This window comes from Zeus faber (assembly GCF_960531495.2).
Source record: "Zeus faber genome assembly, chromosome: 15".
NCBI lineage: Eukaryota > Metazoa > Chordata > Actinopteri > Zeiformes > Zeidae > Zeus > Zeus faber.
Window position 1 is genome coordinate 12,158,981 of NC_137194.1, and position 21,209 is coordinate 12,180,189.

Here is a 21,209-nt window from a genome sequence, read left to right on the forward strand (position 1 = left end):
GTACAGTTTATTTATTTATGTTATCAGTTTTATATTTATATTTATATTTATCATTAGGTTTATTGTACATCATCAAATATTTACTGTTCAGTGTTTATTTTTAGGTTCATTTTCTGTATTTATTCTTATTGTACATTTCCCTCTGGGGATGAATAAAAAAACCTATCTATCTATCTATCTATCTATCTATCTATCTATCTATCTATCTATCTATCTATCTATCTATCTATCAAAGCATGTGCATGTGTGTGTGTGCGTGCATGTGTTGTAGTGTGGTGTGCTGTGTGACAAATAAAGATTCTTCTTCTTATTATTCTTCTTCTATCTATCTATCTATCTATCTATCTATCTATCTATCTATCTATCTATCTATCTATCTATCTATCTATCTATCTATATATCTATCTATCTATCTGTCTGTCTATCTGTCTGTCTGTCTATCTGTCCGTCTGTCCGTCTGTCTGTCTGTCTGCCTGTCTTTCTATCACAGCATAATAGAGTTTCATGTATTATTTCCCAGGTTCGATCTGACGGCAGAGCAGACCTAGAGCAGCTGGATCTCCACCTCCATTAGGGCGCCAGGATCGCTACTTGACCGCGTATTTGTCCGCTCCATGTTTCATTCAGTTTATTAATGCGCAATAGAGTCACTGCTAAGCAACGCCCACCACATAACACAGTAGATCAGTATTCATACCATTTATATAAGGTGTTAATGAATTTTTTGGGACTGAATAGATACTTGATAAATATGCAACTGTGTTGCAGAAATATTATATATGTGGGTTATAGCACTTAATAGCCCTGTTCAAATACTATCCTCCAAAAAAAGGGCTTGTGCTGTCGTAATTTGATGTATTTCTAAAGTATTGTTAAACTAATGTTAAACAACATGTGCTCATTCGTGCATCTAATTTAACAGAACGTAGCATCATTCATTTGAGTATTATTTTCTACACACTTAAAGCCATTACTTTTGTTATTCTGTTTATATATGTGGTTATATCATTGCCTTATATATATATATCTATATATATATATAGATATATATATATATATATAGCAAAACTGTGCACAAATTTTGAGAAATGTATCTGCATTGTGTTTGAAATGAAGAAGTTTTTATATGTTTTAACCAGATTTATCTAAAACGTTATTTTCTAATTTAAATGTTAAACAGAGTTGGACCCTTGCATTTTTCACTGAAAGCAGGAGATAGGATATTATAAGCAAAGTCTAAATCACTGTGCTTTTATTTGAATTTATGAAGAAGAAAATTTATTGATGTAGAAAGCATATAACTTGATATTCTAAACCTCTGTGCTAATTTGTGAATGTATGTGTTCGATGTGGCCAATCTAAACAGGGACGCACTGTAAATATAAAATATCAGAGTTGATGGATAAACAGAGATTATGAGCCTGTTTTTCTGTGTTAACATGCTAAACAGTTATCAAAGCGATGGATTACAGATGGTAAAAGAAAAAAAAAAGACAAAAGTCCCTGTCCCATCTCAGCACTGTCACTCCACCGCAAAGGCTTGAAAACAATATCTGTAGTAGTGGAACAGTTAGATTAAATAATCTGCTTCGACTCCATCATATGGCTCTTCATGCATCGCCTCTGAAGTTGGTGATTAAAGTTTGCACTCCGAAAAAGAAAGAGAAAAACTTTGTGTTGCTCAGTTTTTGTCTCCAGGTTTTCCCCGAATAGTGGTTTGATAAGTTTAATTAAATTTTATTTAGATAGATAGATAGATAGATAGATAGATAGATAGATAGATAGATAGACAGATAGATAGATAGATAGATAGATAGATAGATAGATAGATAGATAGATAGATAGATAGATAGATAGATAGATAGAAGCAATACTACCGTCTTTCCGGCAGGTGGAGACAAGGCGCAGACAAAGAGGTTGTGGACGCGTCCAGCTGTATGGCAGCAGATGTGAGCCCAGCGGGAGGCAGGACCGGGGGTGACGGACATACCGCTTTCTCAATGGGGGGACTGGTCTATCAGACAGGGGCGGGACCAGCGGAAAGCCTGCCCCTCCAAACTGGAGCCTAATCAGGATCACACACAGCAGTAATGAATGGAAACACACCGGAGCCAAGAAAGCTCTGCCGCAACCGACTTGACTGTCCGTCCGGATTTAAAGAAGTTTATCTGTGAAAAAAAAAAAAAAGACAGAAAAGAAAAAAGTTATTCAATGTGAAGAGATGGATTGGCCCGGCGAATCGGGGACCGCTCTTTGGATCAGGAGACTACATTGCGACTTTTATCTCTGAAACGATGTTTTCGGGGTAAATACTCACATTTATTTGAAACGGATGCCTTGTCAGCCTTTCTCTTCGGCGCACAGAAGTGGACCAGTTGGAGTAATGCGGTGTTGATCTTTTTCGGGGGATACGAAGAGGAAGACCTTTCACTTTGGAATACCACTGAAAGAGTTCATCCAGCGGTGTTGGAGAAGCCCGGACGGTTGTAAAATAAATAAATAAATAAAATAAAAATAAAAATGGGGAATATTGAAAGTGTGGACGGACAGTCGGAGATGAAGCATCACATCATGCCTCTCAAAGTGCCCATGCCCGAGCCCACCGAGCTGGAGGAGAAATTTGCTATCGTTTTGGTAGGTCATCAATATTTCCGAAATATCTCGCTTTTTTTTTTTGTTTTGTTTTTTTTGTGTACTCCACTTGTCATTGTGTAAATTCGCCGTAGGGTCCCGTCCGTTTTTGAACTCGGTTTTACTAAACCGTGTTTGCGCTAGAAAAGTGCGGTTGAAACCCGACTTGTCTTATTCCCCGCGAACGCACCACTGGTAAATGTTGACATGGTTACTTTGGCTCGTTGCGGTGACACATGTTGCTCTGATCTCCTGCGTGAATTCAACGGCGTGATCGGTCATCCGCGCCGGTGTCGTCGCTTTTCTCTCTCTTCGCGGAGATATCGAACACTCTCTCTCTCTCTCTCTCACTCTCTTTCCTTTTGATCATGCATGATGAGCGGCTATTATTTTAAATGAAGCGACCTGTGCCGTCCCACCCCCCAGCTCTGCCCCCTGCGGTTCTTTTGTCCCCCTCCCAAAGTCGCACCGCAGCTCCGGGCATGGTCTCGGAATGGAGGAAAAACGAATTGACCTAACCTCATCTAGAGTTCAGTAAGTTCAGTCGGAGTATGCACAATGGCGTGTTCCTAATTTATCTCTCTATTCATTTATTTATTTATTTTATTTTACCGAATTTCCGCACTACAGGCTGGCTGACAAAACGGGAAAACAACATTTTCTGAATTCCCCCTGAACTCCCACACCCCAGAGGTCGTAAAGCAGCACCACCCCCTCACCAGCAGCTCCGCCAGTCCCACAGCAGCTTTTTTAGCTTTTAACGCCTCTGTGTTGGCTTTGAAATAAGTACAAACCCCCGTTAGTCACTAATACGACGTTAGATCTTCATATTCAGGAAGGAATTTACCATCCCGAAACGAAATGAGCATCAGAAAGTGACAACACAGATGTGAGGAGGAAAACCAGAGTGGGTTTATTATGGTGTAACATGGCCAATAAACTCCTTAATTCTGCAGTTGGCAACGTATTCATATTTTGTACATATTTGCTGTGGTGGAAGAAGTTACTCAGACCTTTTACCTAAGTAAAGTACAAAGTACCACATTTACGTTTCTGCTTCAGTGAAAGTATAGGTATTAGCTCTTAAATGCGTTTAAAGTACTTGTCATATCCAGTGCCCTTATATAAGACTAAATCAGCAGTTTGAAAGATATAGTCCATGATTATAGGAATGTAGTCGAGTAAAAGGCATAAATATTTCATATGAAATGTAGTGAAGTGATAATAATATACTTAAATAAGTACAGTTACTTGCAACATGTACTAAGAAAGTGCTTGTGACTGTATATTTGTTCATTAACCAGAAATGTGTTTTTAAAAAAACCCCACATTTATCCTTGTCAATGGACTCATTTCCTGCGTGTATTCCATGTTAAATAACCACATTGAGGTTTGCTGCCCATTCTGTTCATCTTTCTTTTTCCCTTCAACTAGATTCACCGCCACCACACCCAGGCTTAATTCCTACTGTAGCTCCATAATTGCATGTAACAATGTGCAACGTGCTGGCATCTTCACAGCGTGATTTAGGTCTTACAGTACGCGGTAAAGCACCCCCTGGGTTTCTCCAAAAACGTCTGGATTCAAGGAGCACATCGAGCATTGCACTAAGTCAAAGCTACTCTTGGCCTTTAGCTGAGCCATAGTAAGTTTTAGTTATTATTTTCTTTCCACACAAAATACTGCCTGGACGACTCAGTCAGTGTTCTCAAGCCATTTTCACATGAATATAAAGTTTTTCCACATGACTATCGCTTCTACCCCCTCTCTCCACATTATTTTTAGCCGTCCAATTTTCCACCAAGAACGACTGGAAATCATTTTTCATCCACATAAACTATGCTTAGTCTGGAAAGGACTCACGTGTTGCTACTGCATGCGTTTCTGGCATCGAAAAGTCACTCAAACTGTTATTATGATCAGCGATGCATGAAATATGAGTACATGATGCAGCAGAGTTAGGATTTTCGGCTATCATTTATTCTTTTTTTAAGTTTCCTTCAACCCCTTCTGCCAGTGGCTGCAGAGTTCCTTCACTTTGTGGGAAAGAACAACATTCTTGGATATTTTACTGGTCTTATCGGACAATAGTCAGAGCTCTGCGCTGTTTGCCGCTCATCGTGAGATAACGGGAGATCAAAGCCAGCGTCCTGCCAATGGAGGGTTTTTTGGGAAGAGAGGGCAGTGGTTCTACACTCTGGCACTCATGTCTAAACGAAGTCTTTACATAATGTCTAATGTTACCCTGTCCTTTCCCTTTCAATGAGGCCCTTAAGCTACATAATGCTTTTGACTGCGCTAAATTAAGCCGATGATGTGTTGTGATGGTAGTCTACACAAATCAAGTATTTCTTTCTGTCGTGGCCAAACACCCTCCCCACGCCGCTGTTCCTCTGGGGCCTCGGATGATGACATGTTTACGCAGAATGATGTGTTTGTGTGCATGACTCCGCCGGCCCAGTGGGACCGCCTCCCCTTTTCCCAGACAGGGCATCTAGACGCCCCGCAAGAATGACAGCAGCCCCCTCATGATGTCATGGGTGCAGTCACCACCAGCGTAGTATTATCCCCCCCCCCCCCCCCCCCCCCACTGATGGTTTTACCAGGACCACACTACGGCTGGAGATGGGGCGAGGGGGCGGGCGGGGTGCACCGAGACCGGGGACCCCTGGGTTACATTAGAGCTGCTTCCAATGCGGTTTGCAAATAAAATGCCTGGGTCGGGTCTTACGGCATGTGCAAAAGACATCTCCCCTTGCCTCTCACGCTCTTTCTCTCGTGTCGACTGTCCTCGGTAGAAATGGAAAGGGCCTCTGCTTCATTCTTCCGTGGCTCGAAACGGCCGTCTCGCATGCCCCCTTCTTCTGTGTTTTACAGTGGAAAGTGTGCCGTGGCCATTGACCCGCCATACGATATTGTGTTCCTGGATCACTGGACCGTTAGGTGCCATTCATTCGGATACGAATCAGCGTTAGATAGACGCAGACGCTTACGTAAAATGCTTCTTTTTTTAACCCCTTGGGTTTATGGTGGTTCTGAAAACACAATGGAACCTCTCAGACTGTTTCCCGCCTTTTAATTCCCAGCAGTCTGTATTACCGTGGGTATGGCTTATTGGCTGTAACCTCCTCCATATGTCTTCCTGCTCATGCAAACGCTGTGAGATGGTAGTGCCATTTTCCAAGGTGTACGGCTCACTGGCTGCACGGGATCCTCTTTCAAAGGGGCGCTGCAGCGCTGCACCGCTGGATTCCTGCGGTCTGCAGTCTAGGCCGAGGCCACGGGAGAACTGGAGAGAGGGAAAATCTGCTTTGAACTGGCCGCCTGCCACTGTGCCGGCGTGTAATGACTTTACCAACATTTTTAAAGTGCACACATATTTCTATGAGCTGTTTGGGGAGGGAAGATGTGATTATTTTCTCTGTGTGATCACGTTGGAAACCGGCCTGACCAATTTCCTTTCCACTTCCCCTTTTGCTCCAACATGGAGTTAGTTGGACTGTTAGGTCCCTGCGACTTGAAGTTTATTTTGTCCTGAAGGGAAATTATCAACACTTTGACCAGACCAGTCAATAGGACAAATACCACATTGGGATTAGCGGGAGCGTGAGCAGTTGTGAGCTGCGCGTCAGAGAGCGAGGCAGAAACCCGCTGACGCTGCGACTCCTCGCCGTCCTCTCTGACATCACCGCTCCGTGGAACCAGAACTTTGAAGAGAAGCCTCAAAGTCAGAGTGCTTGAGAGATGCCAGTTGAGTGAAGCTAATGGAGTCAAGCTGTGCAATTTACTTATGGGACATTAGACCTAAACTATTTTCATTTGTTCAGGCGCGGTTGCATCTTATTTATTAGCCTCTATCCCCACGCACCCTACGACCACAACTCCCACCACCGTTCCGCCCCTCAAGACGTACCGAGGGTGATGTGGGCGCGGGCAACCCTTTGTTTGTCTGCCATGCCACTCGAGTTGGGAGAGTGTACATCTGGGAAGAGGGAAGAGGGGGATTATGGGGGTTGAATTGAGTGGAACATGGCTAAGTTGGTTTTTGGGGGCGGCAGCGCAGGCGGTGGAGTCCACCTGGGCCCGCTCTGCCCCCGGGGCGACCATCACTCCCAGTCGGGGGTCCAGGGTTTATGGGGACTTTTATTACCTCGCTGCTGCCTGTTTCTTCTTGAGAAAGGCAAAGGTCAAGTTAAAGAGCATGCTCGGGCAGATATGGAACAGTGGGCAGGATGTGGGCGACGCTCCTTCATGAGATCCTCCCGAGTGGTTTTATTGGGTCCGCTGGTCTCTCCCCGTCGGGAAAGACCCTCATGGCGTCGGAATGGAGCTCCCGCGTCGCTTTGCATCGGATTGGTCTATGAGCACACTTTGATATGGAAAGACCTGACCCTTTTTTTTGTTTTGCTGTACAGCCTCCAACCATCTGCTTTATCGGTGTGAGTGAACGGGTCTGGATACGAACACACAGACTTTTGAGCCTGCGCCCGTCCGTAAACTCCTCTTGTTTTGTGTGTATTTGCACATGGCGGCGCGGGGCGGTGGGGGTGTGCTGCTCTGTGCAGCTGCAGCGAGGCTGTAGGTTGGACTGGTTGTTTCCTCTCCGATACAATGGGGAGTCTGTCAGTCAGTGTTGTTTTAGCGAAGGGGGCCTCGATACCCCCCCCCCCACCCCCACCCCCGCCCAGTGCCTTTTGTGCCGCTGCATGTTTTTTACATGGATGCCCCAAGGAACTGCTGTAAATTCATTAGAGGAGCTAATGGACCTCACAAACCCCTCCTCAGCAGGCCTCGCTCACACAGCAGTGCTTATCTTACTGTAACTGCCCCGTGACTCAGACACCTTAACTTTTGGGGTTTTTTTTACGTTATGTGATGATGATAATTATAGGCGTATAGGCACAGACGGTAAGCGAAGGAATTGGAAACTCGGGGGGAAACCTATGTGACAAGCGGCACGACTCATCCGTCCTCTGTGCTAATTCTGCACATCTGGACTTTCAGTTTTTGTTTTCGTTCCTCTTTATGAGAATTTATCAGTCTGACATGGTCCCAGGAAATAGATGTCAAAAATAGCCTCGTATTTATAGTCCTCGTGCTAATATTTTTTTGTTTGCCCCCCCCCCCAGCTTTTGGACAGCCTTGGCGGTCAGACTCAGACTGGGCAGCATGTCAAATGGCCCCGGCCGCCCCAAATTATCCAGGCATTCACGCACCTGCATTCCTGACATTCCCGGTGTATATCGTCTGCTAGTTAGCGCTTCCATGGACGCACGGGGGAGGACAAACAGGATGCTGCACCACGGAGAAATGAATGAATGAATGAATGAATGAATACCTCCATGATTCATGACAAACTGCTGCTCGGACAGTGTTTACGCTAGCTTGGATTTGACAGAGTTCCTGTTTGTTTTTTTCAGGGACATCTGGCTCCACTAGAGGAACCTTGAACTCTTGACTCTTTGCTTCTTTATCTCAGGTCCTGGCCACAACGCAACACAACAAAGCACAACCCAACACACCACAGTACAACTCAACACAGCACAACACAACACAGCACAACAAAGCACAAAACTACACTACACAACCCAACACAGCACAAAACAGCAGAACACAACCACCACAACACAGCAGAACACAACAAAAACCCAACGCAACACAACACAACACAGCACAGTGCAACGCAGCGCAGCGCAGCGCAACGCAACGCTGCGCAACGCTGCGCAACGCTGCACAACACTGCACAACACTGCACAACGCAGCGCAACACAACGCAGCGCAACACAACGCAGCGCAACGCAACGCAGCGCAACGCAGCGCAGCGCAGCGCAACGCAACGCAGCGCAACGCAACGCAGCGCAACGCAATGCAGCGCAACGCAACACAATCCAACACAGCACAACCCAACAAAGCACAGCACAACGCAACGCAACACAACACAGTCCCTCATAGCTGGGTAAATGAATTCATCAACAGATGGCAAGTTGGGTGGGATTTCAGACAACACTGTTTTCCTAAAAACACCTTAGCCGCTCCTCCTCCGGCTGTGGAATTGGAACGGCCATTTGTCGTTGATGAGGCGGCGATTGGCGGTCAAGTCATTACTCTCCACATACAGACTCGTACGTCGCACGTGTCATAGGTTACGGGTGATGGCGGTGATAGCGGAGTTGATGGCGAGCATCGTGGCGCGTGGTGATTTGGGAGCATCGCGGGTCGGGTCGGGCTCGCCGGGGCAGCGCTGAGCAGATTAGGGAAAGGCTGAAAGTGAGAGGCTAAAGGCTTCACGCCACAGCTGTAAACTGTGTTGATGTTAACTGCCGCATTAAGGCGGCGTCATGGGGGTTTTACACCCGCTGCTGTGTGCTGTTACTCTACCAAAAGGCATTTTTTTCAGCCACTGTAATAGCCGTGAAACTAGACACATCATAGTCTGAGGAATAGACAGTTTTATTTTTGCCTAACTGCCCACATTGAGCTAAGTAATTAGCATAGGGCTAACGAGTCAATATTAACATTGTTGTGTTTGCGTTTGGCAATTCTTACGTTTGTTGTATTTTACATGACTTCTTCTCCTTCTTATTTTTGACTGTTAACTTTTTTTTAAATGCTAATCATCTGCAGAAACTGACAAGTTCCTAAATGCAGGTAAATATGACTGGCGGAATAAACTGATTCTGATTGATAGATAAGTATATACGCTTTTTTTTTTTTCTTTTTTTTTTTTATTCAAACTTATCGCTTTCTTTACATACAATGGTTTTTTTTTAAATTATGATTTAACACCTGAATTGAATACAGTATTATCTCATCTCATAGCAACTGCATAGTGATATTAATAGCTTTATTATCAAACTCACCTTTTGTCTGACAGACAATTAAGAATATTGATTAACAATGATGTGAGGTATGATTTTCATTATATATTTTTTACATATTTTAAAGCAAAGTTGTAAAGTTTTACTGTAATAGTTTTGGCTTCACGTATCAAAAATGTGGCTGGTGGCTGTTACGCTGATACATCAACGTCCCAACACGAACCAAAAGCTCCACCTGGGTGAGGTGGCTCGACTCCCATCAATCTCTCTCTCTCTCTCTCGCTCTCTCTCCTTCTTCCCTCTGTTTTTGGGCTGCTCTTTGTGAGGAGACCCTGCTTTGTTGTGATCGCCCGGTTCGGGTTTCCTCGTAAAAAAAAAAATAAAAAATCTGTGTGGTGATCGAATGTCCGGCAGAGAAAAGGGGGGCAGCGGGTTCTCACACTCCGACACGTCCCATTAGACAAGCTGGAGAATACCAACACACACACACACACACACACACACACACACACACACACACACACACACACACACACTTAGGGACACACACATACACAGACAAAAGCTACACACACTTCTTAGCCAAAAAACAAAAACACATACAAACCCACACACTCACATGCACATTAGTCACAAACAATAGCACATGCACACATACACACATTAGTGATAAACAAAAACACACACATAGGACAGCAACAGTACCACACACACACACAATAACAAGTTACACACATGTTAACACACACAGATATGCATGCAAAGATACACATGCGTAAGTCAAACAATACATATTCAAACAAACAATGTACACACACATAAGACACAAAGAGTATGACACACCCACCCAAACAAACACACAGACTTATGACCAAACACACACAAACAAAGCATACACAAAATTCAAAAGACACGCATGGACACACACATACAGTAAGAGAAACACCATACACACAAACTCAAAAGACACACACACACACACACACACCACACAAAAGATACACAAGCATAGGTCAATCAAAAAGACATACAAATAAACACACAGATACACACACACTCAGACTTATGACCAAACACACACACACACAAACAAAGCATACACAAAATAAAAAAAACCCGCATACACACACACACACACACACACACACACACAAACAATAAGAGAAACACCATACCAGAAACACAAACTCAAAAGACACACACAACAAAAGATACACACACACTCATGACAAAACACACACACACACACACACACCGACAAAAATGTACACACGTAAGACAGAGACACACACACACACACAGAGCCCCAGAACAAAGCAGACGTTACGCGGGGCAGGTTTGATTTCCTGGAGCTGCTCAGGAAGTGTCTCTGTGGCCCCGTGACGCCAGCGCTCGCAGCAGCCGAGGTTCTGAGGTTCCTGCTCCGTCTCCTCCCATTGTGCTCCACGGCCGCGGGAGAGGAGAAGCCCAAACAATAGCGCGACTGGCAGCGAGACCAAACGTGGTTCAAAGTCGTTGTCCCACTTTGTGTTTACAGCGAATAATGTCACTGCCACTGCTCATCTGGCCGGATGGGCGTCTAGGCTGTATCTAATAAGTCAGTGTAACAAGTGTAATAACACTGTAATACGTCAGTCTCCATTGGTTACTGTTGTATACATAATATTATTATTATTTGGGGTTCAGCCCACAATTTATCAGAATTTTTCAATCGAAAACCATTTGAAACAAAAGAACGGCAGAAGCTACGATCATGGTTTATGGTCTTGTTTGAACGGCTATGTCACAAACATCTTGTGGTTGAAGGTTCATCCAGATCGATCCACATCCGCAGCACAAATTGGTTAAAAAAAAAAAAAACGACCAAGTTTGACCCCAAGTATTCAGCTGGTCGTGCTTGACTGACGTGCCACTATTCGTCAACAAAACGAACAAGATGAGATTCACAGTAGAACGCTTCATGACGTCATCATGTTATTTACTATAAATGTACAGATTCTGATTCAGAATGTACATTTGGACCGTGTCCAGTGTGAGGCGTAGACTCAGTTACTCCGTAGTGGTTCCACATTACAAACTATGTGTTTATACGTGTGTATTTATGTACCTTCTTACCTGGTTGATGTCCGTGGATCTGTCCGATTGATATTTTATCTCTTTGGTCACTTTGCCGGATTCATGAAAAATACGGAACAAAATTAGTCCACAAATACGTGACCACGTCGAGTCCAATACACCCGATCCACATTTGTGGCAGGAAATATTGATAAAACTTCATAAACTCACCAACAACTGAAGAACATTGGTGTTACCTTGAGAAAACAGTCACTTTGTGACATCGTGGACCCATGCCATATAAATCCACGGTTCGTCTCTGAGTGGATGTGAAAATTGAAAAAATTGTGTTACATTGCACAGAATCCGGAGAACTGTAATATGTATATCTAACATGACTAAACTGGACTCTGTGTATAGCTGCCTGCAGCTATATTCATAATAAAAATTATTATTATCATTAGCATTATTATTAGCATTAGCATTAATATGTTAGTCCCTGTCAATCCCGATTGGTTGCTGTTGTACACATATTATTATTATTGTTTTTTTTTTAATTATTACCATTATTAATATACAGAAATATCCAACCATATTCATATTTATACTTATATTTATTATATATGTATTTATTTTTATTTATACCCAGTCAATGATTGTGTCCTTACTGCCACTTATCCCCTGTTGTAGCCTTTTTTTGTTTATTTATTTTATCTGGACCTGGTGCATAAAGCACATTTTGTACATTCTGTATTGTATTTCTTGATTTTTGCCAGAGCGTTAAGCATTCCCTTTCTGTGCTCCTGTCAGTATTTATTTTTATTTTTTTATTTCCTTGCACGGTAATGCACCAACTATTACCAGGACAAACTCCTTGTACAGTACAGTACATGACAATGAATTTGGAGCACCAATCAGATTGTGATTCCGTGAGAGAAGATCATCCGGTAAAAAAAACCCCAAAAAAAACAACAACAAAAAAAAAAAAACAAGGCACAGAAATGGCTATATTCTATACTCTTTTTGTTCGTCCCAGTCCCCCTGGGAGCTTCAGACATTATCCTTGGCAACGTCCACTCCTTTTCCTTTATCCAGTTCCCTGTACTTGAGTCCTCTCAGCGTGTCAGGTCGACCACCAGACCCCAGTGCATCTGGGTCACCCTGTTTTCAAAATGTGGAGAGCAGAAACAAGGTCGGTGTGGTCTCACCACATTATCCACGTTGTGTTCGTCGCCTCCTCTCGGATCCTTGGATCTCGCTTTCGGACGGGGCATTAAGGGCCCGGCTCTGTCCATTCCCGTCCAAAGGCCGTCGTGCCCTCCTTTAAACTACTCCCAGGGGTTATGTTTCCTTCCATTCGAGGGCCCTTCATTCGTTTTCCTCCGTAACGTTAATCAAGTGTTTTTGTTTTTTTCCTCTTCTGAAGAGCAACTACTGTTTCATACACACGCCAGGAAGGTTTTTGAAACACAAGATTGGAGTTGGAATAGAGACCCGTACTTAAAACGGGCTTTTCGCTGTTTACTCTGAGCGTGTGTGTGTGTGTGTGCGTGTGCGTCTAGCGAGCTTTAAGTGTTGTCGTCATTTAATTGTGCGTTGGCTTGCAGCCCCCCCCCCACCTGTTTATGCCGGTGAGCGGGGCTTTCAGCTCAGCCGTGCCCGGGGGTCTGGTCTTCTGGGACCCCACCCTGGACAGCAGACGGAGACGGTTCAGACACCCCCAGTGGGATGAGGAGGTTTCTGTCTGGGGCCCGGGTGTGGCATCCGGGCCGCAGAAGGTTCTGTCCGTCTCCCCTGCGCTGTCCTTCGCCGCCCACTGCTTTCCCCGATCCTTTCTCCTATCACGCCCTGAGGGGTTTTGGTTTTGGGTTTAAACTAAGGAGGCACTGGGTGAAACACAGGAAAGCCAGAAATTGGGGACCAATTGTCTGCAGATCAGATGTTCTCCGGGATTAGTCTTTTAATTTGGCTGTCAGCTCTTCATTCATGGAAAGTTCGACCCAAAACATTTTCTTAGTGGTCTACTTTTGAGGTCGCTGAAAATGTGACTCATCCCAGACAAAACAGTGAACTTTACAAGATCTGTTTATGTCTAAAGACAACCAAATTGAAATAAATAACCGGTTGGTGCATGCCTGGAAACGGCCCAGGGATTGGGGAGCCGGGGCCACTTTTTCCGCAAAGCCTTTATTTTTGGACAGATGCGAGAGGAAACGCTGCAGATAGCGGCCTCAAAGTTGAGTGTGTAACGTGCTAAATTGGTCTGGTGTGTCTGGCCAGTGTTGTCCCGCTGTAGGTGTGGGAACGGACACGGGTGGAAACATCTTCTGGCCCGGTGGGGACGGTCATGAATCCAACAGAAGCCTCATTGGAAAACAAGAGCGAGAAGGTTGGGACCAGATAGCATTTTAGATGTGTCGTTTCCCGCGTGACCACCCTGACTCTGACAGGTGTCTGTGTGCTCATGGGTTCTCCTTTGCTCCTCCACGGCTGTGGATGGGGGAACCGCCGTCTCCTCCTCGCCCGCCGACGGCCCTCCATGAGCTCCATGGCCCTCCCCGGACTCTCCACGGATACCTCCATGCGTCCTCCTTCTCCTCCTCCTCCTCCTCCGGCAACCCGACACCCTTTAACCACTTGAACTGTTGAGTCTTTAAGAACCCGGTCCTCCTTCACCTCGGCGTCTCAAGTGACCTTCTGTTTTAGAGTTTAACCCCCCCCCCCCCCCCCCCCATCCCCTTTTTAAGACGTTTTGTCTCTTGCACTCAACTCCACCCTCCACCAGAAGCACCTTTTTTCCCGGTTCCCTGTGATCAAATTGCACCTACGTCTACAGCGAGTTGCGGTTCCGTTTTGTTTGGGTTTTGTTTCTCTCTTGAACCTGTTTTCACTCGATCCGGCCTCTTTTTGGGATTTTATTTGTAAAGTAATAAAAGCTTGGATATAATATTGTGGTACTACCGCCTTTAACCAGTCCAAATGTTAGGTTAAGGTTATTTACTCTGTGGTTTTTCCACTTCAGCCACCTCGACCAACAATAGGGAATGGGACCCAATGGTTGGAAAGATGGAGGTGATAATGGAACCAGTTGGTCTGGTTGTGCCCCCCAGGACAGGGTTGTGTTCTGGGAGGATGGTTTACGTGACAGCACCAGGAGGCAGATATTGACCCTGCCTGCCATCTTCTAGGAAAAAAAAAAAAGAAAAGTTGTTTAAGGTGTTGTTTAAGAACGCCTGGGAATGGCCAAATGGGAATGGAACCAAATCGAAAACAACGCTCTACACAGAATCTGTCGTCGAGCAGCCCAGCAAGTGTGAAACATTTTTGGGGATTTCTCCATTCGTTTAACCCCTTTCCGGCATTGATTTCGAACCGATCTGTGTTAATAAGCGGCCGCCTTGGCTTTCTCTAAACACGGGAAGTTCAAGATGGTGTCTTCGAACGGGAGAAAGCTAAATGCAATAAGCCGAATTGGGTTACTTGGCTCGGGTTTCTCCAAATCGAGCCGTGAAGGAAGCATCCTGCCTCCCTCCCTGGTGCCTGGAGGTTAGGAACAGCCTCCCGCTCTGTCCCCAGAGGCGCTCATCAGACTTTCCTCTTTATTTATTTTCATTGCAAGCGTTTTAGCACCTGTGTTTGCTGAGCGGACCCGAGTCCGCAACGCTCGCACCACGACAATAACATACCTGTTCAGGGCCACTTTTCACATCTTGTTTTGTTATGAAAATGATGCTTTTCCAAGTGGCACATATTAAGGATGAATTAACATTTAGAATAGCGTCTTTTGAATTGAATCCGTGATGAACGGTGCAAGCAGAAACTGCTGGAGTGCTTGAACATGCATGCATTCGAGGACCGCCGCACTGATTATTTTTACAAACAATCCAAAGCCGAACTAAACCACAGAAAAATGTCCTCTTTTCCGTGTTGTAGCGGTAAGTTTCTCCAAATTGAATTAAACAAAGACAAAATAACAAATTTCTAATTACCAGGGTCACATGAACGAGATTGTGTGTGTGTGTGTGTGTGTGTGTGTGTGTGTGTGTGTGTGTGTGTGTGTGTGTGTGTGTGTGTGTGTGTGTGTGTGTGTGTGTGTGTGTGTGTGTGTGTGTGTGTGTGTGTGTGTGTGTGTGTAAAACAAAAAGCAGGATTGAGGTTTCTAGTGGCTTAACCTTACCCAGGCTCCCAAAAAATGACACTTTTTAAACAACAGCTTGACCTTGCAAAGTAGTCTGTATTGCAGATCGAGAGAAGAGGTGGTGGTAGTGGTGGTGGTGGAGGAGGGTTGCTCCGGGGTTGCTCCAAGGTCAGGAGACAAAGAATTTATAGCAAATTTGTAAGCATTATAAACAGGGCGCATTCCTTCTGTAATTCCGGACATCTGGAATGCACGCCGGCTCCCTGTTCCCTGCTGGACGCCGAGGCGCGTCCAAAGAGACATAATCTCCAACAGTTTTGTCACCGTTTTCCCACTACTCTCAGAGCCAAAGGCTTCCCCCATTTATATTTTATTCCCCAAATTGATCATTCTTAAAATGCCGGGCAGCATAGAAATGAAAACGCAGATAGCTGCTGGGCTGCAGACGTTTTGAGCAGGAGGAGGAACACAGCAGCGTCTTACTGTACGTAAGTCTTCTCCTCATTGGTCAGTGATGACAATTGGCCTTTACCAATGGTGTAAACTACCTTCAACGTGATGATTAAGGGAGTTGATGGTCCCATATGGAAAATAAATCGCACAGTGGAATTCCATACCTCCTAATGACTCATTGAGTAAAAGCCGTTGGCCATCGTGGGGTCCATCAGCTTCATGCCGGCACTTATTGTGGACTGGCCATGAAAGCCGCGTGCCTCTATGAGTATGTGTTTAATTGCCGGCTGAGTTATAACCGGGGCTGAAAGGTCAAGCTGACGGGCAGTTTGCGGCGGAGGCCATGGAAGCGCTGTTGATCCGGGTGTAAACGTGGGGGTCCCCACCTCCCCCGGTGCAAACAATCCCTCATGTCTCTTCAAAGGGAAAACGCATTGGCCGTCACTTTCAGGTTGTTTTTTGTTTTTTTTAAGATTCCCTTGTGGTCCTCAGCTTTTAATGAGCGTTTCACTGATCCTTCGGGGTAATTAGCCGAGCGCATGTGTCATATAGTGTGCGATTATGTTTACAACGGTCATAAGAACGTAAAGAGTTTAAGTGTTGGTCTCAAAACACAAATTAGACCATTTAGGGCTTGGTTTCAACCACAGCTTTCCCCACCGCCTGGGGACGTCCCATGTGGAGTGTAAAGGGTTCCGACGGCTTCGCGGTAGGCAGGTTTGGCCTTTCTTGGTCGTGCATTTTGTGGTGACGATGACAAAAGCCCGAGCGTGACGAGGGGGGATGGCGCTGATCTCAAATCACAGGATGCTGAGCGTCAACACAGGAAATGAGGTCATAGAGGGAAACATTTCACTGACGCACAGAGTCAGTGATGGATTATAGAGGAAACAATGACATGTTTGACTGAATAAAAATGGCGTTGAATAAACAATTTATTTATTTATTTTTTTCGTTTTCAGAATTCCATGAACCTACCCCCGGACAAGGCGCGGCTACTCCGACAATACGACAATGAGAAGAAATGGGATCTCATATGCGACCAGGTACAGTGCGTCGGCAACCCCGCCCCGGTGACCCTTCCCAAACTCTCGTCATCTCTTTCACCGGAAGTTACAAGTTACAAGTTTATCACCGCACAGGAAAATATATCTATGTTCTGTCACACCGCCATTGCTCTTTCTGGTTTCTCCCGGGCTTTAGGAGAGGTTCCAGGTAAAGAACCCGCCTCACACCTATATCCAGAAACTGCGAAGCTACTTAGACCCCGGAGTCACACGGAAGGTGAGCGTCCGCACTACAGAGACGCTGCCCGAGCAGCGGAAAAGGAACCTCAGCGTTCCTTGTAAAAAGAGCTTCTTCGGATGACGCTGTTCATATTTTCACACACCAAATCGACAGTTATTTACAATGGCGGGTCTCTCTGCTTTGGATGGTTGTGACAGAAGTTCCGACGGCGGGTCCAGGAATCCACGAAGGTCCTGAGGGAGCTGGAGATCTCGCTGAGGACAAACCACATCGGGTAATCTCGGCTCTCCCTCCTTTCCTTCCCACGGCGGAACGACAGAGCCAGCGCCAGAGCAGCACCGTCTATTAAACGTATTTGTCTGTGCATACGATATGAACTTACGCAAGCTAAAGCAGCTTCCATTTTACCCACCGCCCCCCCCACCGCCCCCCCACCGCTCCCCTGGCCTGAAGAATGAAGAATGGCCCTTTCTCTGTCCTTCCTGCTGTGGGGGGAGCGCAGAGAGAGACCTTTTTCTTTTTCTTTCTTTTTTTTTTTTTTTTTGTTTTGTTTTGGGGTTTTTTCAGTGCCCAGATCTCTCCCATTGTTTTAAGCTTGCCAGGCTCTGCAGCTTCACTCCATAATACCCAGATGGAAGCCATTGTGCTGCCTCCTCCTCCACTCCCCCATAGTGCCGTGCAGGAAGCTTTGTTGTGTACGCCAGAGGACAGGAAGCCTGGCTGACCAGTGCTGAACCCTGCCACAAACACACACACACACACAAATGCACATCAGGAAAATTCGCACATACGCAAATTATCTTTTGGGATTTAATTCTGACTATTTCACAACATTATCCTCAATTTTCCTCAATGTGTCCATGTTTTTTTTGGGGCAGTGGGGCTCCTTTGGTCTTCAATCCGTACGATTGTTCCCATGTGGGTCAAATGAGGAACTAGAAAAGCGCCAACGAAAACTCCCAAAATGTCTTTTATTTTTATACAACCGTGGCGCGCCAAGGCAAACTCCTATTCTATTTATCCTCATCAATCTCAATGACTTGACTTGGACGACTTGGATATTTGAAGTTCTATTTTCAGAATCCGTCTTTGGTTCGTCTCTTATATTGCGTGCGTCTGAATCCTGGGGGCGTCTCTGATGTAATTAGAACCTCCGGATTGCCAAAGACAATCAGGAATAGCAACTGGTTGGACAGGATGAGAGGGAGGGAGGTAGAGAGAGGGAGAGAGAAATGTATGAGGGGCGAGACAAGGCCAGGCAAAAATAGGGGGCTTTCAGACAGGAAGTTGACGATCGAGCGCGTCTCCTCATCCATCCACCCGCCTCCACCCAATCCCGTTGCTCCGGCCGCTTCCCTCTGGCTCACCTCTCCACCAGCCCCCCCCCTCCTCTCCCTCCCTCCCTTCCGTTACTTTTGCTTTCCTTCCTGACTCACCATTGGGCCGGTTGTCAGTCTCCCATACTGTAGCTCTACCGGGCGCCACCACAAACCTTTTACCCCCAATTTGTGTGTGTGTGTGTGTGTGTGTGTGTGTGTGTGTGTGTGTGTGTGTGTGTGTGTGTGTGTGTGTGTGTGTGTGTGTGTGTGTGTGTGTGTGTGTGTGTGTGTGTGTGTGTGTGTGTGTGTGTGCGTGGGAGGAAAAGTGGGGGGGGCAGACTAAATATGGAGGCTGTCAGGGGGTTCGGCCATATGCCTTCCACATTCTTTCCCTCGTCAACACGGGAATTCCTTTGTTTGGAGTTGGTCCTCGCTGCACCAAACTGAAGACTTGTGGAGGAGTCGGGAAGGAAATCTGAAGCCTCGTCAAGTTTACTTTTCCTCGCATTCTTTCTTTCGGTTCAGGGGGGGCGGCGCAGGGTGGGGGGGCGGCTGGGTCCCCCACTCCTCGGGTCTGTTCAAATCAGGGCAATCCAAATCTCTCGCCTCAACCTTCACTTCCTTTATCCCTCTCTCAGATTCTCTCTCTTTCTCTCTCTCTCTCTCTCTTTCTTTCAATCCCATTACGTTCAAAGGCAAAGCCAAATAAAGTAATAAACAAAAGGTACAGAATATGAGTGAGGTAAACGGAGATGAACTAAAATACAGGCAGAAATGTATAAACATCGCACTTAGAAATACAAATAGAAACAGGTAAAGAAAACCTAAAATACATGCACCCGTCCCTTTCTCTCTCTCTCTCTCTCTCTCTCTCTCTCTCTCTCTCTCTCTCTCTCTCTCTCTCTCTCTCTCTCTCTCTCTCTTTGTGGCTCTCAATTTTCTATCCATTTCCATATTTCTCTTACTCTCCCGCTCTTTCCACTCTCTCCCTCTCTCTTGCCCGCTCCCGCTCCCCCGCCGCACCACCCCCGTCATTAACCAGTGCAGTCCAGGCCTGTAGGAAATGGGCGTGGTGCTGATGAGGTACCTTGCTTAACGACTGTCTGCCCCTGTGTCGCAGGTGGGTGAGGGAGTTCCTCAACGACGAGAACCGAGGTCTGGACATCCTGGTGGAATACCTCTCCTTTGCCCAGTGTGCCGTCATGTGAGTGCTGACAAACCCTTCACCTCCCTCTGCCTGACACGCCGCTCCATGTGCGTTAGGCTCTAGCTAAAGCCTTTTCCCATGAACTGGACAAAGGTGGGGGACATTGTGCTGCTGCAGGATGAGCCGCTTGCGTGTCCATGAATCAGAGCTCTTTGCATCATTCGGACATGGTTGTAAACTTTATCTGCATTCTTTGGCAGACTGAATGTGTTGCTGGACGGATCCTACGTTGCCTGAGCGAATGCGTCCGGAGCGTCGTGCTCTGTGTTTTGCCGAGCTTTTACTGTGCAGCTAAAAGATGCAGTCCTGGTTTTTAACCCTTGGCTCTTAACCCCAGCAGCATTTCTAACCTGACCTTCCAAACCCTCCTTCTTCCTGCCCCTTGTATGTTGGCCTGTCTGTCTGTCCGGGTTGGCGTTCCCCCGTGGCACCAGGTTGGATTTCGAGGGGCTAGAGAATGGGGAGGACGGCTCCCTGGAGAAGGTTAAGTCCTGGAGCAGGTCCATAGAGGATCTGCACCAGACGGGCAGCCAGCCCTTCTGCAACACGCTGGTGCGCTCGGCGCGCCAGTCCGTCCTCCGGTACGTATCGCTAAGCTAGCCTAGCCTCTAATCACCTACTACCCATAATGCCTTGCTCTGCTTAACACTAAAAAGCTTCTAGTGAATGTTGGCATGCCGGTCAGTTCATGAAGAGTCCAGACAGATAGAAGGTCTTCTGAAAGCATGTATATGTATGTGACGAATAAACCTCTTCAATCTTGAATGGTTTACAGGCACAAGCAACATGTCTTATACTTACGTATTATATGCATCACTATAATATAATATCACAGTGAAGATATGTTATTGGAAGATAGATAAACGCACAATGTTCTAATGGCATCCTGTGTCTATGAAGAGTGCAGTCTGGGGACAACACGGAGTAGGAAACAGGCCACCTCACATGATGCGTCTGTGACCACAATCCGTCTGTCGGCTGTATCTCTGTCTCTGCTGTTCTTGTTTCCCGCTCTCTCTCTCTCTCTCTCTCTCTCTCTTTCTCTTTCCCTCTCTCTTGCTCTCGCTCGCTCTCTCTCTCTGACATATGCAAAACCACGGTTACACCAGTGCAGAGTCTGGTGTCAACAGAAGTTGCAAAGATAATTTTCTACTTCGACAAAGTGAAATGCATTTGAAAGTCAAGTGATGAACCATTGTCATTTGTTGCAGCTATGGGTCAGTAACTAGCAGCAAAACCATCAAGAACTCCCGCCTTGTGAGCCAGAAGGACGACGTGCACGTGTGCATCATGTGCTTGAGGGCGATCATGAATTACCAGGTGTTACAGACGAAACAAAA

General features: G+C 45.9%; 1 protein-coding gene across 1 annotated transcript in view; it reads left to right on the plus strand.

Annotated features, from left to right (window-relative positions):
• The first annotated feature begins 2,101 nt into the window (after positions 1–2,101).
• Positions 2,102–21,209, plus strand: part of fmnl3 (formin-like 3) — a 31,855-nt gene continuing 12,747 nt past the window's right edge. The window contains 7 exon segments of the mRNA XM_080015424.1: positions 2,102–2,634; positions 17,058–17,141; positions 17,299–17,379; positions 17,541–17,617; positions 19,783–19,866; positions 20,304–20,450; positions 21,081–21,189. Of these exon segments, the coding sequence (XP_079871550.1) occupies positions 2,521–2,634; positions 17,058–17,141; positions 17,299–17,379; positions 17,541–17,617; positions 19,783–19,866; positions 20,304–20,450; positions 21,081–21,189 (696 nt within the window). The 5' untranslated portion in view covers positions 2,102–2,520.